At 63.1% G+C, this 25537-nt stretch overlaps 1 protein-coding gene across 1 annotated transcript; it reads left to right on the plus strand.

Moving 5' to 3' along the window:
* Window positions 1-2751: 2751 nt before the first annotated feature.
* On the plus strand, window positions 2752-23764 carry LITAF (lipopolysaccharide induced TNF factor). Its single transcript, XM_055135952.1, has 4 exons — window positions 2752-2834; window positions 20205-20438; window positions 21926-22082; window positions 22745-23764. The coding sequence occupies exons 2-4, from the start codon at window positions 20210-20212 to the stop codon at window positions 22851-22853; spliced, it is 495 nt and encodes a 164-aa protein (XP_054991927.1). The 5' UTR covers window positions 2752-2834; window positions 20205-20209; the 3' UTR covers window positions 22854-23764.
* Window positions 23765-25537: the final 1773 nt, after the last annotated feature.

A 25537-nucleotide genomic window follows, 5' to 3' on the forward strand; every position in this document is an offset into this window, starting at 1 on the left:
CCGCCTCCCTTCCTCTTTCCCTCTTCCTTTCTCTTTCTTCCCTTTCTCCCTTGCTTCCTTTTCTCAGCAGGGGGAGGGCACGCGGGCACACACATGCATTTCCCGCTGACTTGCTATGCCATCTTCCTTCGTTCCTCTCCCCGCCCTGCCAAGCCACAGCGGGCGGGCGCTGGCTTTGTTTTCTCCTCTGTCCGAAACACTTACAGGCTGTTAGCTTGCAATTATCTACAGAGACGTGTAAAGCTGTAACTTTTTTTTTTTTTCAATTCCATAAAACCACAGCGGAGTTTTCAACCCAGGGCTTTCGAGAAGGGAAGTAAAACAGGTCACAAAATCATCTTAGTAGACTCCAAAAAATAAAATTTGACAAGACCCAGCACTTTGTGTGAGTGTGTGTGTGTGTGTGTGTGTGTGTGTGTGTGTGTGTTGCCATAGCCAGTTGTGCTCACGGATCACTCCGGGTGGTCTTGGAGGACTGTGTGGGGTGCTGGGAATCGAACCCAGGTTGATGGCATGCAAAGCAAGTGCCTTACCCACTGCTCCCTCTCTGGCCCCCAAAGCCAACACTTTTGTGCTCAAAACACCCAACCCGGGGGCTGGAGCAATAGCACAGCAGGGAGGGCATTTGCCTTGCACGTGGCCGACCAGCGTTCAATTCCCAGCATCCCATAAGGCCCCCTGAGCACCGCCAGGAGTCATTCCTGAGTGCAGAGCCAGGAGTAACCCCTGAGCATCGCCGAGTGTGACCCAAAAAAAGCAAACAAACAAACAAACAAAAACATCCAACCTATTAGGAGAAAAAAGTTCCTCAACCCAATAAAACACACAAACAGCTAACATTTTCCTCCATGGAGAAAATTAGATATGCACGCTCATCATATACAGAGAGAGAGAGAGAGAGAGAGAGAGAGAGAGAGAGAGAGAGAGAGAGAGAGAGAGAGAGAGATCAGCCACACACTTTAAGTCAGAGAATGGTCTCCATCTGCAGACAACACGATCTGTGTAAATTAAAAGCAAAGAGCCCTTGGGCCAGAGAGAGCGAGCTTAACTGTCCGGCATGCTTTGTGCCTTCTTTGCACGGAGGAGACCTGGGATCAGTCCCTGACACCGCAGGCCCCCCGCCGTCACCCCCAGGAGGAACCCAGGAAGACACTGCAGGAGCTAGTCCCTGAGCATAGCTGGGTGTAACCCTCAGACAAACAACCCTAGGGAACACCCCCCCCCACACACACACATGATCAGTACTAATACCACGTTCAGTCGGATGGCACACAGAATTCAACTGCAGGGGCCGGAGAGGTAGTAGAGTAGGGAGGGCACTTGCTTTGCATGTGGCTGAACCGGGTTTCGATACCTGGCATCCCATATGGCCCCCTGAGGCTACAGGGACGTGATTCCCGAGTGCGAGCCAGGAGTAATCCCTGAGCACCCCTGGATGTGTTCTCCCACTACAAAGTCAGTTGCTTTTCTGCACATTCTCAGCAATCCACAAATGAAGGAAGCAAGAGGCCCAGGGCTGGAGCTCCTCGGTAGTGGAGAGGATGCATCCCAGACCTCGACTCTGGATCAACCCCTCGGAGCCCCCACAAAAAACAAGTGAGCTAAACCCTGAGCATAAGCAGGATGGCCCAACACCCCATTCCAGTAAAAAAGGAAACTGTCACATTACAGTAAGTGTCAGAGATGCTGGCTTGCCCCTGACTGATGTAGGGATCCAATATTCTGCCCCAAACGCCAGCTGCCTTTGGGCAGACAGAGACAAGCTGATTGTAAGATCCAGAAGGAACTGCAAGGGACCCGGAGCAGTCAGAAGAACCTGAAAAGGGGGAATAAAACAAGGACTAATGTGTCTGCATTTCAGAAGTTACTCAGAGCCATCGAAGCATGTGGTGTTGGCACGAGGACAGGAGTTAGTCAATGAAATAAAACCGAGTCTAGAAATAAGCCCATATATGGTCAGTGGGTTTGGAGTGATCCCTGAGCACCGTCCAGTGTGCGCCCCCACATCACGCCAGGTCAAACCAAAAGGGCATTAAAAGGGCATTAAAATCCGTTCTGTGAGTCAAGAGTCTTTACAGCCAGGGGTGCTGGAACAATTCGATTTCGGCACGATCTGATTTTCCCAAATGGGAAGACAAGTAGGCACCATTTCCTCCCTCGGGACCAGAGATGAGAGCCTCCCCCCAGCCTCCCCGGGGAGTGGGGGTGCGAGAAGATAGGAAATCTGGAGAGGAAAGGAGGGGTGTCAGGGCAGAGATTAATGAGCTGGGGAGTGGGGGCTCTGCGAACTGGGGTGAGGGGGTGGGGGATGTGTTCGTGGAGGCGTTTTCCGACGACAGCGGCAGACCGGAGGAGAGAAGGGCAAAAGGGGGGGGCAGGGGGCGTGCTCTGTGCTCTCCAGCCCGGTCACCAGCACGCGTGGAGCCGGGGTGAAGCCGGAAGCCCGAGTCGACCGCGCCCCGCCCGGAGGCCACGCCCCTCCGCAGACCCCGCCCCGCCTCGACGGCCCCGCCCCGAACCCCCAAGTCGGCCGCACCTCGTCGGGTCCCCGCGGCCCCGCCCCCGTGGGAGGCTCCGCCCACTCTCTCGACTGCCCCGCCCCGCAAGCCGACCACGCCCCTCCTCGACGGCCTCGCCCAGTCCTGAGTCGGCCGCGGCGCGTCCCGCCCCCCGTGGCCCCGCCCCTCGCGGGGCCCCCGCCTATTCCCGACGGTCTCGCCCCGCGAGCCGGCCCCGCCCCTCGCCCCGCCCCCTCGGCCCGGGCTTGGCCAGCGGCCGTTTCGCCCCCAGTCCAGACCTCCGGGCTCGGCGGGCGGCGGCGCGGCGGGCGGTGGGTGAGTGCGGCGCCGAGCGGGGTCGCGGGTCCGGGGCGCGGGATCCCGGCGGGGCGGCGGAGCCGGCCGCGGGCAGTGGGCGCTCCCCGGGGCTTCCCAGGAAAGGGCGCAGCGGGCGGCGGCTCCCAGGACCCGCGCATCCGACTCCGAAACCAGAACGCGAGCTGGAACCCTCGAGGGGAGAACTTCCCACGCAGCCACGTCGCGGTGCAGGGCTTCGGGGGGAGGCGGGCAGCGCCCTTGTCTGCCCACCCCCCGCCTCCTGTGGGACCCCCGGGAGGGGACCGGCCGCGGGGGCCCGGGGGCGTTTGGGAGGGCAGCGCAGCCCAGCTCCTGCCCTGACCGCCGCGCGTTGTTGCGGGATGCGTGTTGGTGGTGGCACGAGTTGGCACGGACCCTCCTGCCCTGGATTGGGGTTGGAGGGGGGGCGTCTTGCCCCCAGCCCCTGCTCAGCGTTGGGCTGGCTCTGGAGGGACCCGCCGCCTTCCGGGAATGCGCTCCTGGGTCAGTGGGACCTTAACCATCTGGTGACTTTCGCGCTTCCGGAGAGTGGGGCTGACGTCATAGGCTTGGGGGCTGGGAGATCCAGCGTCTGGAAGCCCGGGGGGGTCCTTCCCATCTGGGCCCCCCACCTCACCCTTGCGCAGCGTCATTTCCCGGGACCCCCGGGGGCTTTGTGGCGGCTGTGCCGGGCTCCCGCCCTGCCAACCGCAGCGAGCCTCGCTGGGCGGCCCCGTTTCCAGCAGGGCTGGGTGCCCGCCGGTTCCGTCTTGCTCAGCCCGCAGCCCAGGGTGTCCCCAACTCTCTAAGAAATCTTCACTGTCCTCGCGCCACGGGCTGGAGCAGAGGCTGGGGCTCGAACCCCCGCACTGCCAGATCCCCTTCCCCCACCTCCAAGCCTGGAGCTGACACTTGCCCTGGGCGCCACTGCGCTATGACCCCCCCCACACACCCCCAGGGGAGGGAAAAAAAACCCACCAGGAAAAAAAAGATAAAACGGATCTTGGGTCTCCGGCTGGGAGAGGCGTTTCCACTCCATTCTCAGCCCTTCCACGAGATGCTTTTACTCCCGATGGACCTGAGGATGGGGTCCCGGGCTCCCTAAGTCAGATTCCAGGCCGAGGTGCTTTTGCTGTGTTTGGTGGGTGAACTTCCTTGTGTCTTGGTCCCTAATATGGGCTGGGGAGAAAGTGCTGGCGTTGGCCACTGGAGCCGGGGTTAGGAGCGGGCCCTGCTGAAAGGGGTGTACCGGGTGGGGAGGGCCAGGGGGAGAGTGGTGGAGGGTGGAAAGCCCCACCCTTACTCACCCCTCCTCTCGCCCCCTGGCCCCCTGTCTGTCAGGGACTTGGGGAGAAACCAGCGAGGCTACAGTCAGGCTGAGTGAGTTGAGTTGACCAGCAGAGGCTGGAGAGCACTGGGGAGGGAGGCCCCCAGGGGACCGGTGGGTGCGAGGGGGTGGAGGCTTTCCTGGAAGCATTAGGAAAGATCCAGAGACAAACCAGGGTGGCCGAGGGGAGCTCAGCGGAAGTAGAACTGCCAAGAAGGAGGTGGGGGGCCAGAGAGAGCGCACAGTGGGTAGGGCGCTCGCCTTGCATGCTGCTGGCCCGGGTTCAGTCCCCCACACCCCATGGGGTCCCCCGAGCCCCTCTAGGAGTGATCCCCGAGCACAAAGCCAGGAGTCAGCCCTGATGCCCCCGGGTGTGACCCAGAAACAAACAAAATAAGGGAAGTAACTCCAAGGCACCCGGTGCTTCCCGGACCATAGTTCTTGGGAATAGCGGTTCTCCCCCAGCTGAGGGAGCGGAGATGGGGAAAACCAGGTCCCCAGGAGGAAGGCGGCTCTGGCCCACGTGACGAGGCCGCTCGGGTTTTGCTCCGGGGCAAAGGTGCTGGCTGGTGCCTGCAGGCCTTTCCCGGGCCCCTCTCGGGCGCACCCCCTCCCTGCCGGTGGGTCAGCTGCCCGCAGCCCCCTGTGACTTGCTGGGCGTGGGATGTGGCTGTCGTGGGAGAGTGGTGCCTGTTGGGGGGGAGGCCCTGGGCTGGATCCCCGGGACCACCGCCCTCCCCCCCCGCCCCCCGCCTTAGCACCCAGAGGCCTCCAGGACAGGAACGAAACAAAACAGGCAGTGGGTGACACTTGCGGCTGGACTGCAGTGTCTCCAGGTTGCGGCGGGGGTGGGGGTGGGGGTGGGGGTGGGGGTGGGGTGGGGGCTTACCTGCCCTGCCCTGCCCTGTGCTGTCTCTCCAGCCAGGCTGGGGTATTTTTTTGTTTGGGGGCCACACCCAGCAGTGCCCAGGATTTACAGCCGGCCCTGCGCTCAGGGGCCACTCCTGGTGCATCTTGGGGTCCCCTGCGGGGTGCCAGGGGTCGGCCCCGGTGTGTGTGGGGGACACACAGGCAAGGCAAATGCCCTCCCCACTGTGCTATCGCTCCAGCCCCTGCATGGGTGTTTTTTAAAGTTACACGAAATGAGTAATGTCACCGTTAAGGGCACTGGTCCCAGCCAAGAGCCTGCATCTAGCGTTTGGCGCCACGCCAAGCCAGAGTCTGTCCGTCCGGTAACCGCCACGTGGATAAAGAGTTTATGTGCTCCGCGTGCGCTGTGCCGTTTCCTACAGGAAAATAAAGTCAGAGGAAGAAAATATATTCTCTTTATTTTTTTTTTTTTTGGCAGGGGTGCTTTTTTTTTTTAACCCCAACTCAGGAGTTACTCCTGGAGGCGTTTCCATCCCCCTGTGGGATGTGGGGGATTGAACCTGGGTTCAAGGCAAACCCTCTCCCAGAACTGCTATTGCTCCGGCCCCAGGAAAAATATTCTTGGGGCCAGAGCAATAGTACCGCGGCTGATCCTCAATCCCTGGCATCTCATAGGGTCCCCCAAGCACCTCCAGGAGGAATTTCTGAGTGCAGAGCCAGTAGTAACCTCTGAGCATCGCTGGGTGTGATCCAAAAGCAAAAAAAAAAAAACAAAAAAACAAAAAAACCCAAAACTCTTAAGAAAGGACTGGAGCAGTAGCACAGAGAGTAGGGCATTTGCCTTGCACACGGCCGACTCAGGTTCGATTCCTCCGTCCCTCTCAGAAACCCCGGCAAGCTACCCGTGGTGTATTCGATATGCCAAAAACAGAAACAAGTCTCACAATGGAGACGTTACTGGTGCCCGCTTAAGCAAATCGATGAACAATGGGATGACAGTGCGACAGTGCGGTGCTGTTCTTAAGAAAACCTGAAGGGGTGCTGGAGTGATAGATCGCATAGTGGGTAGGGCGTTTGCCTTGCACACAGCTGACCTGGGTTCAATTCCCAGCATCCCATAGGGTCCCCTGAGCACCGCCAGGAGTCATTCCTGAGTGCAGAGCCAGGAGTAACCCCTGTGCATCGCCGGGTGTGACCCAAAAAGCAAAAACAAAGCAAAAGACCTATACCCAAGTGGACTAAAGAGATAGTAAAGGGGTCAGAGCCACTTGCCCTGCGTGCCGCCAACTCCGGCTTCATCCCGGGCGTCCCATAGGATACCCCGGGGGCCCCCAGGGCTGATCCTGGAACCCAGAGCCAGGACACACAGCTCTGAGCACTGTGGGCGTAGCTTAAAATCAACCAACCAGACAGACAGACAAGCAGAGCATTGCAACCAAGGGACCCGAGAGCTCGGCCGAGAGGAGAGGTGCTCGCCTTGCACGAGGCTGCCCCTGGCTCACTCCCCAGTACCACGGGCGGTCTCCTGAGCACTGAGCCAGGAGCATGTGCAGTCACAAAACAAGTGACTGCATGCCCACCAGGAAAGCTTTGCCAACTTCACCTTTGTGTGGTTGGGGGCATCCCAAGCAGTGCTGAGGGGGCCCAGGGACCACTTGTGGCAATTTTCAGCCAGCTGGGCCGGGTGAGAGCTGGGGCCCAAGAAGGCGGCATCGGCCAGTCCCTGTGCGCCTGTGACCACCGGAACTGTTCACCCGAGGGTGCTGGGCTGGGGTCCCTCCAGGCCTGCAGCCACGATGCCGCGTGTGTCTGTGGGGCGTGGCTGACGGTCCCGGGGACTCTTGCTCTGACCTCCCGTCAGCCCCGTGCCGGCCCACCCTGCTCAGAGGACCCCAGGGTGCCGAGGATCGAACTCCTGCGTGCACAGCCCTTAGCGCCGTCTCCCCGTCTTTATTCCAGCCGACAGGAATGCATGTCTGGTGGGTGCCCGAGGTCCCGACTCCCGAGCTGCCAAGGGGGCAGGTCACCCCAGGAGTGGACGGGGAAGGAGAAGGGCAGAATGTCGGGGCCCCAGCTGGCCCGGGTGCAGCCTCGAGTGCCTGGGGGTTTGTTCTGTCCGTTGACTTGTGATCTCGCTCCTGTACCTTTGGAAGCCGGCCAGCCATCAGGTGAAGTGGGGAGTCCGCAGGGAAGTTGCCCTTGGGGCCGCTTGGGGCGCGGGGGGCATCCCAGTTCCCCAGTGGTGGCATTGTCTGTTCCCACAAGTCATGGTAATTTGCGTTTACGCCTCCTGGAACCCGCTTTCCAGTCGAGGTCACTCTGTCTTTTTTTTTTTTTTTTTGCTTTTTGGGTCACACCCGGCGATGCTCAAGGGTCACTCCTGGCTCTGCACTCAGGAATGACTCCTGGCCATGCTCAGGGGACCCTATGGGATGCTGGGAATCGAACCCGGGTCGGCCGCATGCAAGGCAAACGCCCTCCCTGCTGTGCTCCAGCCCCTCACTCTGTCTTTGGGACGAGGTGTAGCGTTGGGCAGAAACCGGCCGAGTTCGGAAGTCGGGATTAGAAAGCGCGTCTCCAAATGCTTTTCCTCTCAGCTTCCTTAACTCCACGGACTTGGAATCTCTTTGGGGCCTGGTGTCGTAAAAATTTCTCTCTTCTGCCCCCAGAGCGGGTGAGCTCACGTTCCCCCGTTTGTCTGAATGCGTCCGTTTGTCTGAATGCGTCCGCGTCCGTTTGGAAGTTAAGGACTCAATACCCGTTCATCTCCACTGCCTGGGCAGGTTAAATTCCACTGCCACAAAATCAGCGGTGGAATCTTTATATCGCACGTGTTTTGATTTTAGATTCTGGGGGGGCCACGCTCCGGGGTTCTCAGGGCTTACTCCTGGCGGGGCTCAGGGGACCATATGGGGTGCCGGGGAGTGGAACCGGCGTCTGTGTGTGCAGGGCAAACCCCTTCCCCAGCTGTACTGAGCCTCCTGGCCTGAGGCCTGTGATTCATCAGCAGAGAATCTGGGCAGTGACGCGCTGAGCGGATGCGCAGCTTGGATAGCTCTTTCTGGGGTTGGTTTCTTGTTTTTGTTATTTTTGTTTTTGTTGGTTTTCCCGGTGCAAGGGCTCTACCTCTTTTTTTTTTTTTTCTTTTTGGGTCACACCTGGCGATGCACAGGGGTTACTCCTGGCTCTGCACTCAGGAATTACCCCTGGCGATGCTCAGGGGACCATATGGGATGCTGGGATTCGAACCCGGGTCGGCCTCGTGCAAGGCAAACGCCCTACCCGCTGTGCTATTCCTCCAGCCCCTCTACCTCTTTTTGTTTGTTTTCGGGCCACACCTGGTGATGCTCAGGGGTTACTCCTGGCTCTGCACTCAGGAACCACCCCTGGCAGTGCTGGGCGCATCATATGCGGTGCCGGGGATCGAACCCGGGCCGGCAGCATGCGAGGCAGCCATCTTACCTGCCGTCCTCTTGCTCCGACCCCAAGAGTTCTTCCTCTAAGCTGCACCCCCAACTTGCTCTAGGGGGGGTTGACTTTTTTGTTTGTCTTGGTTTTTCTTGTTTTGGGGCCACTCCCGGCGATGCTCAGAGCTTCCTCCTGGCCCTGCACTCAGGAATCACTCCTAGAGGTGCTCGGGGGACCCTATGGGGTGCCGGGGATCAAACCTGGGTTGGCTGCATGCAAGGCAAACGCCCTACTTGCTGTACTATTGCTCTGGCCCCATCCCTTTTGTTTTTTAAAAAAAGTATTTTATTTGTGTGTGTGTTTGGGGTGGGGGTGGGGGTCACACCCGGTGCTTATTCCTTGTTCTGGGCTCAGGGATCTCCCCTGGTGAGCTCCGGTACCAGCTGGGATGCCAGGGGTTGAACCCTGGCCAGCCGTGTGCAGAGCACTGAAGGCCTCCCCGCTACGCCCGCTGTCACTTGGCTCTCGGGTCACACCTAGCGACGCTCAGGCACGGGATGAACCCAGGTTGGCCGCATGCATGCAAGGCAGACACCCTCCCCCCTGTGCTGTAGCGCTGCCCCGCCCCATTTCCTGGTCCGAAATCCCCAAGAACAAAGTTCTGGAGGCTGGAAAGAACCAGGGCCTCCCAGGGGCTCTCACCCGCACACAAAGGAGCCTCTTTCCCTTCGTGCCTTTTGTTTGTTTTGGCACCACCCAGCCCGCCCGCCCCCAGCTGCGGGAGACCAAGGAGGTGCCAGGGCTCCAACCCCCCACCCCAGCTTTGCACATGTGCCGGGTCCCCTTGCGGGGACTTGACAGATCGCACGCATGCACGTTCTTCCTCTTCTCGGAGGAAGCCCCCCTTAGCCCAGTGGCTCTGTGATGCCCGTGACCGGGGTGGGGGGGGGGGTGGGGGGGGGGAGGGAGGGGTGCAGGGCGGAACTGACTCATGCTGCTCTGCTCTGGGGAGGTCAGCTCTGGCAGGGGAGGGCTGTGGGTGAGACAGCTGACTTCCCCGACGCCCCGCCCCCGCAACGCCGCCTGTGTCCTTCTGCGTGAGGATCTGATAGCGAAATCTAGGGAACTGCTCCGCGGCGTGTTTTTATTATTATTATTATTATTATTTTTTTTCTTTTTGGGTCACACCCGGCGATGCACAGGGGTTCCTCCTGGCTCTTCTCAGGAATTACCCCTGGCGGTGCTCAGGGGACCCTATGGGATGCTGGGATTCGAACCCGGGTCGGCCGTGTGCAAGGCAAAACGCCCTCCCCGCTGTGCTATCGCTCCAGCCCCAGCGCGGTGTGTTTTTAGAAAGTGGATCACCCCGGTGTGTAGGAAGGGCTTGGGAACAGGACCCTGGAGTGGAGGTGTGAGGGGGAGGGGCCACACATGTGCCCTGAGCCCCCTCTGTGGGCCTCGGAGGCTGAGCGGTCTCTGGGGGGGGTTGGTTAGATTTGGAGGGACCCTTTTCTTTCCGTCTTTTTTTTTTTTTTTGCTTTTTGGGTCATACCCGGTGATGCACAGGGGTTCCTCCTGACTCTGCACTCAGGAATTACTCCTGGCGGTGCTCAGGGAACCCTATGGGATGCTGAGGATTGAACCTGGTTCGGCCCCATGCAAGGCAAATGCCCTCCCCGCTGTGCTGTCGCTCCAGCCCTTCTTTCCGTCTTTAAAAATTTTTTTTTTCCCCAGGTAGAGGGACCAGAGTGATGGGACCACAGGTAGGGCATTTGCCATGCACAGAGCCAACCCCATTGCACCCCTGGGGCCCTGAAGGGTCCCCTGAGCCTTGCCAGGAGTGACGCCTGAGCACCCTGGGTGTGGTTCCCCCACGAAACAAGTAAATGAAAAACAGAAATAAATCCTATCTATCATCACCCGGCCTCTCCTTAATCTTGGACATTGTAGCAAAAGACTCTTTGAAAAATACTTCTTTAAAACAATTAACTTAAAACAATTAACTTAAGCCTGGGAGAGTGAACCTTGGCAAGCCTCACCCGCCCTTTTGCCCTTCTTTGGTTCTCAGGACGGGTTTCCTAGAGATGCCCAGGCAGGCACTTGTGAGTGACAGCACACGGGCGGTAGGGACAGCCCTAGCTTCGGGTCCCACGTCACAGAGGAAAACTTCGGTCTAACACTAGTGAATTTCACCCCTGGTGACCTTCATCCCTGGTGACCTTTATCCCTAGTGAATTTCATCCCTGGTGACCTTCACCCCTGGTGACCTTCATTCCTAGTGAATTTCACCCCTGGTGAACTTCATCCCTGGTGCATTTCATCCCCGGTAATCTTCATCCCTGGTGAATTTCATCTGTAGTAAATTTTAGTGGGGTGGGGCTAGGGGGTTCCCCTTGTAGAATTACTGCTTTTCTCTAATTTTTCACCAGCAGGTAGTCAGGGCCTGGGAGCGGGCTCTGGTGTCCCAGCATATGCCCCGGGTGCCCAGGACCTGGGGTCACGCCAAGGGCGGGAGGGAGGGGGCTGTGTGGAATTCTTTGCCTGGAGGTGGCGTTTCCATCCTCCGGGCCAGAACCCGCCCTTGTGAGCGGCTCCTGAGACAGACGGAGCCCCGGGAGCGGGGCTGCCCAGCCTGGGGGACGTGGGTCTGGGTGGGACGCATTGGCCCTGGGCGTGAGGCCAGAACACTCCTGGGCACTGGGGTCTGGTCAGAATTGAGGAACGGGGGCCGGCGCGGTAGCCCAGCGGGGAGGGCGTTTGCCTTGCATGCAAGCAGCCCGGGTTCGATCCCCAGCATCCCATAGGGTCCCCCGAGCACTGCCAGAGACACTCCTGAGTGCAGAGCCAGGAGGAAGCCCTGAGCATCGCCGGGTGGGACCCAAAAAGAAAAAAAGGAAAATAAAAAAATGGGGTTGGAGAGATAGCACAGCGGGGAGGGTGTTTCCCTTGCATGCGGCCGACCCGGGTTCATTCCCAGCATCCCATAGGGTCCCCGAGCAGCGCCAGGAGTGATCCCTGATCTCAGAGCCAGGAGGAACCTCTGAGCATCGCCGGGTGTGACCCCAAAAGCAAAAAAAAAAAATTGGACTAAGGTGTGGTGGGCCCCGTGACCAAGCGTTCCTCCTGAGAGATGCCCGGGGCTGGCCGGGTGACCGGGCCCTCTGCCCCCACCCGGGGCTGTACACGCTGGCCGGGTGACTGGGCCCTCTGCCCCCACCCAGGGCTGTACACAGCCAGGGGACCGGGCCCTCTGCCCCCACCTGGGGCTGTACACACTGGCCGGGGGACCGGGCTCTGCCCCCACCCGGGGCTGTACACGCTGGCCGGGTGACCGGGCTCTGCCCCCACCCGGGGCTGTACACGCTGGCCGGGGGACCGGGCCCTCTGCCCCCACCCGGGGCTGTACACAGCCCAGGGACCGGCTTCCTGCCCTGCGGTTCTCACACCAGGGCTGTTTCCCAGAAGCTTGTTGTTTTGTGCTCGGGGCCACACCCGGCAGTGCTCAGGGGTCACTCCTGGCCGTGCCCACGGGGCCCTGTGGGACGCCCAGAAGCGAAGCTCCGAAGCAGCAAATGGGCCTCCAGGGCGTGTCTGGGTGCGAGGCCCGGGGCTGCTGCCGGCCGGCTGGTCCTGGAGTGGGGGTGTGGCGGGCGGGGCGCAGGTGCAGGGCGGGGGAGGGAGGGGCGGAGGGGCGGTGGTCAGGCTCCCGGGGGACGGGCTGACGTGCAGCTGACGTGCTCAGGGCCGGGCCGTGGGTGCCTGCGGCTGTGGTCGGCTCTTCCGGATGGTGCTCGAGCCTATTTTTAGCCTCCGAAGGCTCCTTGGCAGGAGTCGGGACGTTGTTTCCCGCTGGCTTTCCCGGGCCTGTGAGGGCCTCCCCGAAAGGCTCCGCCTGCCCCCCCCCCCCCCCCCCCCCCGGCACAGCAGCGGGAGGGGAGGAGAGGAGTGTGTGTGTGTGTGTGTCTGTGTGTGTGTATGAATGTGAGTGAGGTATGTATGTGTGAGCATATGCTTGTGTGTGTGTGTCTGTGAATGTGTGTACGAATGTGAGTGTGTATGAGTGTGTCTGAGTGTGAGTATGTGTATGTATGTGAGAGTATGTGTGGGTGTCTGTGAATGTTGAGTGTGTGTCTGTGTGAGAGTGTGTATGTGAGTATGTATGAGTATGTGTATATATGTGAAAGTGTGTGTCTGTATGTGTGTGTGCGAATGTGTGTATGTGAGTATGAGTGTGTGTTTGTGTATGTATGTGAGTGTGTGAATATGTGTGTGTCCATGAGTGTGTGTGTGAATGTGTGTATATGAGTATGAGTGTGTGTGTATGTGAGAGTGAGTGTGAGTATGTGTGGGGGGGTGTCTATGAGTGTGTGTGTCTGTGTGTGTGTGTGTCTGTGTGTGTGTTTGTGAGTGTGTGTCTTCCCCAGCTCTGCCTCTGCCTGTGCCCCCCAGCCCCCCCTCCGCGTCTGTCCCCATCCAGCCCTCGGGGACCAGCTGTCTCCCCACCGGGTTTCCTGGGACCCGTGACGTGAGTGTGTTTTCTTCAAGAGAGCGATGGTGTGTGTGTCTGTGCCCTCCCGAACCCACCTCCTGAATCCCGCGAGACCCAAGTTCCGTCCTTGCCCTCACGTGCCCACCGTCCAGCCCGGTGCCCCCACCCCTGCAAGCCAGTCTGAGCATTGCCCGCGCGCCCCAGCCTCTCGGCCCTGGTGGAACAGTGGTTCCTGCGGCCACGGGGACGGGGGACAGTCCCGGACTGGCAGCACGGATGCAGGAATGACAGTGGGGGGGGGGGTCTCTCCAAACAGACACGAGCCGGAGTTTTCTTTCCCTCTTATCTTGGTTTTTGAGCCTCACCCAGCCATGCTCAGGGGTTACTCCTGGCTCTGTGCTCAGGGCTGAGCTCAGGGCTGACTCCTGGCTCTATGCTCAGGGCTGACTCCCGGCTCTGTGCTCAGGGCTGACTCCCGGCTCTGTGCTCAGGGCTGACTCCCGGTTCTGTGCTCAGGGCTCACTCCTGGCAGGGCTGCCGCAGTTCCGTGGGATGTGGGGGATTGAACCTGGGTGGGCCACGTGCAGGGCGACCCCCTCCGGGTTGTACCGTCACTGGGTTCCCAGCCCGGGGCCTGGAGCTTTATCGCTCTGCAAACAGCAGATGGTGGCAGGGACAGGTGACAGGTCTGCGGGACAAAGGCCAGTGATGACCTTGACTTCAGGGGACAGGGGAGACACAGGAGGCCGGGCGGGCCGGGCAGAGCCACACCCACAGGCCCCAGAAGGATGTTGGGGCCAGAGCGGGGAGGACGGGAGCTGGCCTCAGATGCCGGGACACCGGGAACCGTCTGTGCAAGGGCCCGGCGCCCAGGAGGCATCTCTGCCTTTCGGGCCTGAGCACCCCGGGGCCAGAAGCCCGGAGCACCCCTGGGTGCACACTGCTTCCCACAGGGCGAGAGGCTCCCGCAGGCCCCTCCCTTTTCTTCCCCCCCTTCCTCCCTGCCCCCACCCCGCGGTGGAGTCCCCCAGCGGCCAGGGTGGAGGGTCTTGTCCCCTCCCAGGGCAGCACCCACATCTGCAGGGGTGGGAAGAGTAGGAGGGTCCCTCACGCCTCCAGGGTGGGGCCTGCTGCCCGATGCTTCCTGGAAGGTGCCAGAACCTGGGGGGGGGTGGGGAGGACGAGAGGGGCTTCGGGTCTCATTAGCCCCCGGGGCCCCTGCGCCTCGGCTCTTGGCTCTCTGGGCTGTCCCCCGCCGCGTCTCTGCTCGTCACCTTCCTGGTGTCTGGAGAGACAGTGCCGGGTCACGGTGCCCGCTGGGCGCAGCACCACTGGCCCCTGGCCTGGCACTGACCTGCACACTCAGCCGTGCCCCGGAGAGCCACCAGGCCTGAGCCCCGCTTGGAGGCCCCCGAGAGAGAAAGCAGGAAGCTCCCGGGGGGCGCACATGACGGGGCACCTGCAGGGCTGTTGCACCCTGTGGAAGGGGCGAGTCCCCGCCACACCTGTCCCCTCCGCACTCGCGCGGGCATGTGCGTGTGTGTGTGTGTGTGTGTGTTCGTGTGTGTGTGTGTGTGTGCGGGCGTGTGCGTGTGTGTGTGTTCGTGTGTGTGTGTGTGTGCGCGGGCGTGTGCGTGTGTGTGTGTGTTCGTGTGTGTGTGTGTGTGTGTGTGTGTGTGTGTTTGTTTCTGGTTTCAGGGCCTGGACTGCATCCAGCTCCCGGCTCAGGTGTCCCTCCTGGGGGTGCCCGGGTGGCTGGGCCGGGCTCCTCGGGGCCCCTTCCCCATCCTTCCGCCTGGTGCTCACCACCTGTGCATCATCTCTGTTGTAGATATTTTTGTTTGGGTTTTTGGGCCTGTGGCAGTGCTCAGGGCTGACTCCCAGCTCTGTGCTCAGAGCTGACTCCCGGCTCTGTGCTCAGGGCTCACTCCTGGCTTTGTGCTCAGGGCTGACTCCTGGCTCAGTGCTCAGGTCTCACACCTGGCTTTATGCTCGGGGCTGACTCCTGGCTCTGTGCTCAGGGCTCACTCCTGGCTTCTCACTCCTGGCTGTCTCGGGCCCGTATGGGGTGCCGGGGACTGTGTGCCCTACTGTCGCCCCAGCCCGCCCGTTTCCGTCTTTGATCTTCATCCCGGCGCGGACTCGTGATTCCGCCCAGGCGGGGTCGTGAGTCCGGCCTAGCTGCCGTGGCCCGCCCTCCCCGGCATGCTTCCTGGTCACTCAGTTTCTTTCCAGATCTCAGTCAGGCCTCCGCGGCGGCTCGGCACAGAGATCTCGGGCTGCTGTGGTCGTGTCCTCGGGATGAGGACCCCAAGTGGGGTGACCGTTTCCTACGGCAGATCTAGTTTCCCCGGAAAAAGAATGGGGGCAGGGCGGGGAGACCGTGCAGGGGTAAGGCGGGCGCGCTAGGCATGCAGCCAGCCTCGATTCTGTCCCGGGCAAAAAGTCAGGGAGGGGCCTCCTCCGGCAGTGCTCAGGTGCGCCCCTGGCTCTGTGCTCAGGGGTCCGTCCTGGTGAGCTCCGGGGACCCTCTGGGTTCCTGGGGCAGAGCCCAGGCCCGTCACTCCAGCCCTGGCTTGTCCCTTCTCTGCCTTTCTGAACAGTGACCCATCTCTGTCCCACCATGGGGCCCTTCATCTCCTTCGTCAGACTTTCTATAATTTATTTTATGTTATCTTAAGTTTGCTTTTTATTTATTTATTTATTTTTGCTTTTTGGGTCACACCTGGCGATGCACAGGGGTTCCTCCTGGCTCTGCACTCAGGAATTACTCCTGGCGGTGCTCAGGGGACCCTATGGGATGCTGGGAACTGAACCTGGGTCGGCCGAGTGTAAGGCAAACGCCCTACCCGCTGTGCTGTCGCTCTGGCCCCTAATTTTTTCTTTTTTCATTGTGGTGCCAAGGCTTGATCACGGGGCCTTCCGTGCCCAGGGCCCGTGCCCAGCTATTGTGTTACGCTGCCCGCCCTGCCTTATCCTCTGGCCGGCTGCCTTGGGGCCACACCCGGCGGTGTTCAGGGCTCACTCCTGGCTCTGTGCCCTCGAGCCCTCCTGGCAGGGCTAGGGGCATTCCACCCAGCTGGTGCATGCGAGGCCAGTGGCCCCTGCATGGGCGTTGCTGTGGGCCCGCCCGGTTCCTCTGGGTGCCGGGGAGACGGGGCTGCCCCCTGGCGCTCTCTCATGTGGCTTCCGCAGCCGCTTTCCTGCCTGCAGGATCGTTTCTAGCTTTCCTGCCGCCGCTGGGAGCTTTCGCCGTCTTTGAGTCTCTCTGGCAGCAGAGGGGGGCCGGGAGGGGGGTGGGAGGGGGGTTCCCCACACCAGCCTCTCTCGCCCGCCCTCCGCGGGCCGCCTTCCTGCCTCTCCCTCCCTTCCAGTTCTTTCCATCCGCGCCATCTTGAGTCCATCTCCTGCTGCGACACCCCGGAGGGCTGTTGGGAAATCAGGGGTGCGGGTCCAAGGCCGGGCCGGACTCGGCCCAAATCCTTTGACCCAAATCCTCGTGTTACTCTGAGCAGAGCTTGGAGGCCGTGGGCCCTGGAGGCTGTCTGTCTGGTACGGAAGCGTCTCCCCTTTCGAGCAGACCACCCCCAGGGCTGGGCAGGGAGACCCGAGCACGGCCAGGTGTGGCCCCCAAATCCCCACAAAAGCCCAAAACAATCATTTTGGGCAGCAAGATATGGTCCAGGGGGCTGGAGCTATAGTACAGCCGGGAGGGCGTTTGCCTTGCACGTGGCTGACCCGGGTTCAATCCCCGGCATCCCATAGGGTCCCCTGAGCACCGCCAGGGGTAATTCCTGAGTGCATGAGCCAGGAGTGACCCCTGAGCATCACCGAGTGTGACCCAAGAAGAAAAAAAAAAAATATATATATATATATATATATAGTCGAGGGGTTCAACTGCATGCGGCTGACCCTGGTTGACTCCTGGCCCCGTGTGCCAGACCCTCCGTCCCCCCAGGACCTCTGGGCGAGGCCGAGGGGAGTGAGGCGACACGGGTGGCTGCTGGGAGCCCTGGCCGCTGCCAGCCCCATGACCTAGTCCTGTCGGGAGGGGCCCTGGACTCGCCAGCGCTGCTTGTGACACTCACGTGCGCTCACACATGTGTACACTTATGCACACGGGCAAACACTCCCAAATAAAATCAAAACGCGTCATTTTCCCAGCCCCGGGTTCTGCCTGGGAGGTCGAGAGCCCCCCCCCCCCCCCGCGTTTCTGCTTGCAGATCTTGGTGCCGTCCAGGGTCAGGGTGGAGCCCGGCACCTTGGGGTGCCCCAACCGTACGCGGGCAGCAGAGACCTGCCCTGGGCTGCCTGGGGCCTTCCCGTGCCAGGGAAAGCCCTCTGCCCCCTGTGCCACACTGGGTTCCGGAACCCCCCCAGCCCCCTAAGCACCTGCCATAAGCTCATCCCCCCTCCGGTGGCAAACACAGCAGAGAAACTGGTCCCAGCCGGCTGAGCCCTGGAGGGACGTGCCCATTTTACAGATGGGAAGACTGAGTAGGTGCCAGGGTCCGGGGGGAGCGGGGGGGGGAGGCTGTGTGTGGCTTCTGACCCACCGGGCACCTCTTGATTCCCTGAAACACCCCCCCACCCCTCCCTCCCCTCCCCTCCCCTCCCCTCCTCTCCCTGCTGCCCAAGGCCTCTGAGGCCTCTCTCGGTAGGGGGTGGGGGGGTGGGGAAGTTGCTTTCACTTTCGAGTCTGATCCTGAGCCCGTGACCCTTGACGTGCTGGTGCTTTTCTCCCCGGGAGGAGCCGGAGCAGGAGACGCCCCCAGCTCCGTCTCGGGCGGGGGTGGGGGCCGTGCTGTGAGCCGGGCCGGGAGGGGGACACGGAGCGGCCAGGGCCGCCAGACTCCAGATGCCCAGGGAAGGGGCTGGCATCCTTCCCGCCTCGCTTTCTTTCCGGGGGCGGGGGTGGGGCGGAGGGGCCGGGCGCAGCCACAGGGGCTCAGAGCTGGCTCCTGGCGCTGCCCTCAGGGGTCACCCCTGGTGGGGCTTGGGGCACCCTCGGGTGCCAGGGATCGAACTGGGGTGAGCACGTGTCCCCGAGGTGGGCCGTGGGGGCAACGCCGTGGGCTGGAGAACAGTCGGGCTGTGTCCCGGGGCAGGTGCCCGGGTTCGACTGCTCAGTGGCATCGAGACCAGGTATGAGGGGGTGCTGGCGCCGAGTGTCCCTCCCTGACCCTGCGTGCCCCCCGCCCGCCTGTCGGCTGGAGCCCTGGGGCCCCTCCCGCCCCAGCGCTGGAGCAGCTGTGGGTCCGGCCGAGGCGGGGGAGGGGGCGGTTGTGGCCCCTCAGCTGCCCAGAGTGTGTCACACCTGCCCTTTGGAAGCGAGGGAAGCAGAAGCGTGATGTGTACTCTGGAGGGGGGGTGGCACCAGGCGGGAGGGGCGGGGCCGAGCGGCCATTGACGCGGCCTTGCCGGGGCCAGCCTGGGTTTGCTCCCGGCCCCCGTAGGGTCCCCTGAGCCCCGCCAGAGGCTGGAGTCAGCCCTGAGCACTGCTGACCGAGCCCGGGTATCTGCAGGACCACGCGTGGTGCCGGGAGCGGGACAGACCTGTTTGGAGGCTAATGTCCGGTGGGGAGGGGTGGGGCCGGGCTGGCAGGCCCCTCCGTGCCCGTGTCGTGCGGGGGACGAGCTGGGCGGCCGGGGAGGGACAGCTGTGGGACTGCTGCTGGAGCTTGTGCATGTGTGCTTGTGTGTGTGTGTGTGCATATGTGAGTGTATGTGTGTGTATATGTGTGCGTGTGTATGTGTGCATGTATGTGTGTGTGGTATGTGCATGTGTGCATGTATGTGTGCATGTGTGTATATATGTGCATGTATGTATGTGTGCATATGTGTGTGTGCGTGCATGTGTGCATGTCTGTCTGGTATGTGTGTGCGTGTGCAGTGCCCGCTGGCCTATCCCCTGTCCTGCAGGCCGGCCCAGAGGCTGGTCCCTTCGGTTCTGGCACCCTTGGGCACCCTCAGCTCTGGCCCGTGCGTCTGTGGCTTGCTCAGTGCTCAGGCACCTCGTGTCCCCGGTGGTGCCCAGTGCTCGTCTGCTCCTGTGGCTTCTATGTGGCTGGTTTCTGGGGTGAATGACCTGGGACCCCTTTTTGGGGACCACACCTTCCTGCGGTGGGACTCTCCCACCCAGTGCTCCCTCCGGCCCAGCCTCTGCCCGGAGCAGGCGAGGGACCCACCCCCAGGGAGGTTCAGCTGACTCAGAGCTGGGCCCTCCGAGGCAGCTGGGACTCTGCTTTGCTGCTCTGCTGCCTGCCCGGGCCCCCGGCCTGCCTCCCGCCTGAGCCCCCCCCCCCCCCCCGCGCCCACAACGCCCAGCCCCCGCCCCGCTGGGGCTGGAACCTCCCTCTGCAGCTTCTGTGCCCCTCGCCGCGAAGCCCGCGGCCCCACACGGGAAGGGAAACGCTTCTGTGGTCTCTTTCTTTTTCCTCCGTTTTGGTGCTATGGCCACACCCGGCGAAGCTCAGGGCTTCCTCTTGGCTCCGTGCTCGCGGATCACGCCCGGTGGTACTTGGGGGAACCAGGGGAGTGCCGGGGATCTAACCCGAGTCAGCCGTGTGCCAGGCGAGCGCCCCCCGGCTTTGAGACGCCCCTTCACCTCGGTGGGGGGGAACATCACCGCCTGCTCACAGCGCCAGGCTCTGCCCGCCCGGGTGCCCCTCCGGCTGCTCCGGACAGGGCTGGCCTCGCCCCGCCTCCAGGGGTGCAGAAGCAGCCACACAAAGGCCAGCCTGGGCCCCGGCCTGGAGGAGGGGAGAAATTCCGAATGCTCGGACTTCCGGGGCCCCACTGTGCAGTGCTAATGCGGGTGGGGGGCCGGCCTGGCCTGCAGACCCTTCTGAGCCTGCCCCCTCGCCACGCCCCTACCTACCCACTGTGCGGCACCCCTCCCCTCACCCCCCCCCCCCACCGCCTCGCATGCGCGTCTTTTTTTTCTTTTTGGGTCACACCCGGCGATGCTCAGGGGTTACTCCCGGCTCTGCACTCAGGAATGACTCCTGGCAGTGCTCGGGGGACCCTATGGGATGCTGGGAATCGAACCCGGGCCGGCCACGTGCAAGGCAAACGCCCTCCCCGCTGTGCTCTCGCTCCAGCCCCCTGTGCGTGCCCCTCTTCGGGGTCCCACTTGCATTCTAGCCGAGCAGAGGGCCCGGGGCTCCTTCCCGGCCCCCGTCTTACCCACTTCCCCTCCCGCGCGACCCCTCCGCGCCCCCCTGACTCGGCCCCGGGTGAGGGCCTGACCCCCGTGCCCGTCTCTTTGCCGCAGGTGAGATGTCTGCTCCCGGCTCCTACCAGGCGGCCGCCGGGCCTTCCACGATGCCGAGCGCGCCCCCGGCTGCGCCCCCGTCCTACGAGGAGACGGTGGGCGTGGGCGGCTACTTCCCCGCGCCGCCCGGCCCCGCCCCCGGGCCCACCACGGCGCTGGTGTCCGGCCCTGACGGCAAGGGCACGAACCCCCCGTACTACACCCACCCGATGCCCGGCCCCAACCCCAACGCAAGTACGTACACCCGCCCGCGGCCCCTGCCGGCGTGCTCCTGCGCCCTGGGGTGGGGTCCCAGGAAGGCGGTGTGTGTGTGGGGGGGTGGGGAGTGGCCGGAGGGAGCGCGAGGGGCTGCTTCAGCCCTGCCCGGGGGCGTGGCCTGCACCCCCCGGAAGGCAGCCTGTGTGCCAGCCCCTCCGCTCGCCCCCCAGCCGGCCTCTGGCACCCGCCCTGGGGGGATTCCAGACGGGCGGGGGGGGGGGGGTTGGGGGCGGGGCACGCCAGCGATGCTCACGGCCGACTCCTGGCTCTGCACTCAGGAACCACTCCAGGCAGTGCTCTGGGGGACCCTCGGGGATGCCCGGGATCGAACCTGTGTTGGCCGCGTGCAAGGCAGACGCCCTCCCCGCTGTGCTGTGACTTTGGCCCCAGTGGGGGGCTTGTTTTTGGGAGGGGGAGAGAGGTGCCCGGGGTACCCCACTTGGAGCTGGGGATCGAACCCGAGTCAAGACTGCAGCTGTGGGGAGTGACAGCACAGCAGGTAGGGCGTTTGCCTTGCATGCGGCCGACCCGGGTTTGATCCCCAGCATCCCATAGGGTCCCCTGAGCACCGCCAGGGGTAATTCCTGAGTGCAGAGCCAGGAGTGACCCCTGTGCATCACCCGGTGTGACCCAAAAAGCAAAAAGATAAATAAATAAATAAGACTTGCAGCCGCATGCAGGGTGAGGTCAAGCCTCTGTGCCCCCCAGCACCCCTTCTTCTGCTGAGGTTTCGGGGAGACCCCGGAGCAGACCCGAGTGAGGAAGGGTGAGCTCTGGAACTCGCACCCCTCCCGGCCACTTCCCCTTTGGCCCTTCCTCTTGGCGCCGCCTGCCCCCAGCTGTGCCCCGGGCGGCCAGGGCCTACGTGAGTGACCAGCCTGTCGGCCCCCCCCCACCCCGCGTCCCCCCGCCCACGTGTGTGTGTGTGTGGGGGGGGGTCCAGGAGAGGGAGCGTGAGACCTCCGCAGGCCGAGGCCGAGTGTGGTGGCTCCGCTCTACGTCCAGGATATTCTGGCCCCTTCAGACCCAGGAGGACAGGAGGTCAGCGCTGGCCCCGACGGGTCACACTCGGACCCGGAAATAACGTGTTCTCACACCAGACTCCCCCCAGACGCTAACGTCTGCGCTGGGCGCCAGAGAAACGCGCCTCTGACTCCGCCTTTGGGAGAAACGGACCTTCAGCTGCCGGAATAAACAGATCGAGAGGGGGTCGAGGAGCGTGGGGGTCCCGGCCGGGCTCCACAGAGGGTCCCCCGAGCACCGCGGGGCAGCCTGGTCTTCCCGAGGCTCGGCATGTGGGGCCTGACCTTGCCCCAGCCGCCCGGGGTTCGATCCCCTGCACCCGGGTCGCCCCCAAGCCCCTCCAGCAGTGATTCCTGAGCACTGGGCCGGGAGTAACGCGAGCACCCGGGGTGTGGGCCCTCCTGGCTTGTCCCCACTCCAAGGCCGCCCTGTCCCCGCAGTCGCCGTGCAGACCGTGTACGTGCAGCAGCCCGTGACCTTCTTCGACCGCCCCGTCCAGATGTGCTGTCCGTCCTGCAACAAGATGATCGTCACGCAGCTGTCCTACAACTCGGGGGCGCTCACCTGGCTGTCCTGCGGGAGCCTCTGCCTGCTGGGGTGAGTGGACGCCGGGCCCACGGGTCCGGGACTTTCGGGCTCCGGGGAGTGGGACCAGAGGTGCAGAGCAAAGGCCCTGTCCCCGGCACCCCACAGGGTCCCCCGAGCCCCGCCAGGAGTCACTCCTGGGTGCAGAGCCGGGAGGAACCCCTGAGCAGCGCGGGCTGTGGCCAAAATAAGCCGAAGAGAAAAGAAGTTCAGGGGGCTGGAGCGAGAGCACAGCGGGGAGGGCGTTTGCCTTGCACGAGGCCGACCCGGGTTCAATTCCCAGCATCCCATAGGGTCCCCTGAGCACCGCCAGGAGTGATTCCTGAGTGCAGAGCCAGGAGTGACCCCTGTGCAATGCCGGGTGTGACCAAAAAAGCAAAAAAAAAAAAAAAAAAGAAAAGAAAAGAAGTTCAGGGCCCTCCTGCCCGTCCAGGGCTCCCCCACCAAGTCCGGCCCCTCCCCTCCCCCCTCCCTCCTGTGCTCCCGCCCTCTGGCCCAGTGTCCTTGGCGGCAGGCACGGCCCCTTGGGAGCGGTTTCCCTGTGTCCCCTTCTCCCCTCTCCCCGGGGGCGCCCGTGTCCTGTTCAGGCCTCCGAGGGCACGTCGCACCTGGGGCCCCCGCTCCAGGCCGGCCCCGGGGCTGACGGGCCCACGCGGGGCTGTGCTTGTGCCCAGGTGTGTGGCCGGCTGCTGCTTCATCCCCTTCTGCGTGGACGCCCTGCAGGACGTGGACCACCACTGCCCCAACTGCAAGGCCCTCGTGGGCACCTACAAGCGTCTGTAGGGCTCGGCCCGGCCCACTGCTGAGACCCCCGCCCGCCCGCCCCCCGACTCACGCAGCCCCTGGCACCGCCTTGGGGGGGGCTCCGGACCCCACTGCCGGGAGCCCCCCGACGCACGTGCAGAGACGCTCACTTCGGTGTGGTCCTCGGGTTCCCCCACCCGTTTCCCGTCCTCTGATTAGGACACGTCACAGCCCCCTCTCCTCCCCTGCGGGCGCCCTGCCGGCAGCCGACTCCCGGCCTGGCCTCGGTGGCACCGATTCCCCTGGACCCGCCGCCCACCCCCGGCACCTGCGGGACTCGGGACTCGGGCACCGCACCCCCGAGGCACACTCGCTTCTCGGCAGGCCCCGAGCGGCCGGCCCGGAGCCGCAGACCATAAACACAGTCCAGGGCCCGCGGCTGGCCCTGTCCTCCCTGCTGGCGCCGGGCCAGGCCCACGGCCGCGTTGGCGCCTGCGAAAGGTGTCCTATACTCACGGCACCTGGCTGGCACCTCGGTCTCAGTGCCCCCTCTTGGCCTTAAACCCCCGGGCACGTGCTGTTCCGGGGAGAGCTAAGTTCTGTCCCCCCAGCACGGGGACTCCGGCGGGTCCACGCCCTTCCCCCCGGAACAGAAGCAAGTTTGAGTCCGGGACTCTTCCACCGGCCCCGCTGGGGCTGCACGTGACGCTGGCGGGCTTCTGGGGGCCCCCCTGGGCGTCCCGGGGGGCTGTTTTGAAAGACGAGGGGAGCAGGCTCGAACCCACCTTCCATGGCACTGTCAGCCCGGGGACGTTCCCTCGACAGAGGCTGGGCGGGGGCTCACCCAGCACATGGTGGACCCGGGTCCCCGGCACCCCGGAGGGTCCCCTGAGCATTGCCAGGCGTGGCCCCCAAACCAAAATAAATAATAAAATTTTTTTTTTTTAAGGCATCTGGTTTACTCCTTCAGAACTGACGGTTTGTGGTAGGACTTTGGGGGGCTGCGGGCCCGTCTCTGAAGCTAGGCAGCTCGGCCCTTGGGGGCCCCGCAGGGGCGGGGCGGCCGGGAGAGTCTGCAGGGGGGAGAGTGGCGGGGCGGACGCGGCACCTCTGCCGGGGTCTTGGGCAGGGCCCGTCCCGTCCCGGGATGGGCGAGGCTCCGCGGCTCCGTACTTGGGGGCCCTCCGCTTTTCAGAAATAATGGCTCGGAGGGGCTGGAGCATAGTCGCGTGTGGGGGGCCTGTCTGGCGGGTGGCGGAACCGGGCTCGATCCCGACACCCCACGTGGTCCCCTGCAGGGCCAAATAACAAGCCTTTAACCAGAGACTCATCGACCAGCTTGATGGAACTATTCTTTTTGGTTTTTTGCTTTTGGGGCCACACGCAGCAATACTCAGGGGTTCCTCCTGGCTCTGCACTCAGGAATGACTCCTGGCCATGCTTGGGGGACCCTGTGGGATGCTGGGGATCGAACCCGGGTCAGCCGTGTGCAAGGCAAACGCCCTCCCCGCTGGACAATCTCTTCGGCCCTCGTGGATCTCTTCTTTCTTGCTTTGTCTTTTTATTTTTTTGGGGGGGCCACACCCGGCAGTTTTCAGGACTCACTCCTGGCAGGCTCCGAGGACCCTATGGGATGTCAGGGATCGAACCCGGATCGGCCGCGTCCAAAGCAAACACCCTCCCCGCTGTGCTGTCGCACTGTTAACTCGGCCTCGGTGACCAGGCAGAGCTCCGCCCTGGCCGTGGGTCACCCTGCGTGCCGGGCGCCGGAGACTGCAGCTGCCCACGGTGGTGGAGTGGGCCCTGCCCAGCCGCTGGCCAGCTCGGGACCCTGTTACAGCAATGAGGCTGTTTGGACACGGGTGGGCGCCTCCCGGCAGCTGGCCACTGCGGCCGAGTTTTAATCACGGGCAGGGCAGGAAGTGGCTCCCACCTGCCCCCAAAGCAGGTTTTGTGGGCCGGAGTGATGGCACAGCGGGGAGGGCGTTTGCCTTGCACACGGCCGACCTGGGTTCGATCCCCGGCATCCCATAGGGTCCCCCGAGCACCGCCAGGAGTCTTTCTTGAGTGCAGAGCCAGGAGTAACCCCTGAGCATCGCTGGGTGTGACCCAAAAAGAAAAAAAAAAAAGCAGGTTTTGTTCACTGCAGGGGTGCGGGGGGGCGGTAGGGGGGCTGCCGGGAGTCTGAATACCATCTCCCCTTCTACCAGGGTCCCTGCGGGGTCCGAGGGGAGTGTCCTCTGGGCCGCCAGCACGACCCCAAAGCACTAAGCCAGGGTCCCCGGGAAGCGGCTCTGGGCTGGGGTCCGACTCCTGGGGACCCCGTGCTTCTGTGGCAGTCTGGCCCAGCGAGCGGCGAGAAAGGGGCTCAGCCTGGTTCAGTTACACACGCAGAGCTCCTCCCTGCCCCCCCCAGACCTGGATTTGGGGGGCCGCCGAAAGACCGGTATTCTGGAAGTTTCCGTGCTAATGTGGGTGCCTGAAGTAGGAAGCGTTGGGTCGGCCTCTGTCTAACAGGGCCTCCCGGGCCCGCTTCTGGGCATGAAAAGACGCTTTTGTTCCACCCTTGAGAGGGCCCGGGCCCTCCTTGGACCCCAGAGGAATTTCATTCATTCCACACCCCCGTGTCTTCTGCCCCGTCCGTCTGTCCGTCCGTCCGTCCGGCCAGGCCTCGCCCCCGCCTGAGCGGCTCTTCGTGCCTCGCCAAGGGAAGTGTTAACTGC

This window comes from Sorex araneus, chromosome 4 (assembly GCF_027595985.1).
Source record: "Sorex araneus isolate mSorAra2 chromosome 4, mSorAra2.pri, whole genome shotgun sequence".
Classification (NCBI taxonomy): domain Eukaryota; kingdom Metazoa; phylum Chordata; class Mammalia; order Eulipotyphla; family Soricidae; genus Sorex; species Sorex araneus.

What these genes read in the sequence shown, in the direction of transcription:
- LITAF (XM_055135952.1), top strand. Translation starts at nt 20,210, where the DNA reads ATGTCTGCTCCCGGCTCCTACCAGGCGGCCGCCGGGCCTTCCACGATG. An exon ending in CGGCCCCAACCCCAACGCAA is followed by an intron (nt 20,439 to 21,925) that starts GTACGTACACCC and finishes CTGTCCCCGCAG; the next exon opens with TCGCCGTGCAGACCGTGTAC. An exon ending in GGGAGCCTCTGCCTGCTGGG is followed by an intron (nt 22,083 to 22,744) that starts GTGAGTGGACGC and finishes GCTTGTGCCCAG; the next exon opens with GTGTGTGGCCGGCTGCTGCT.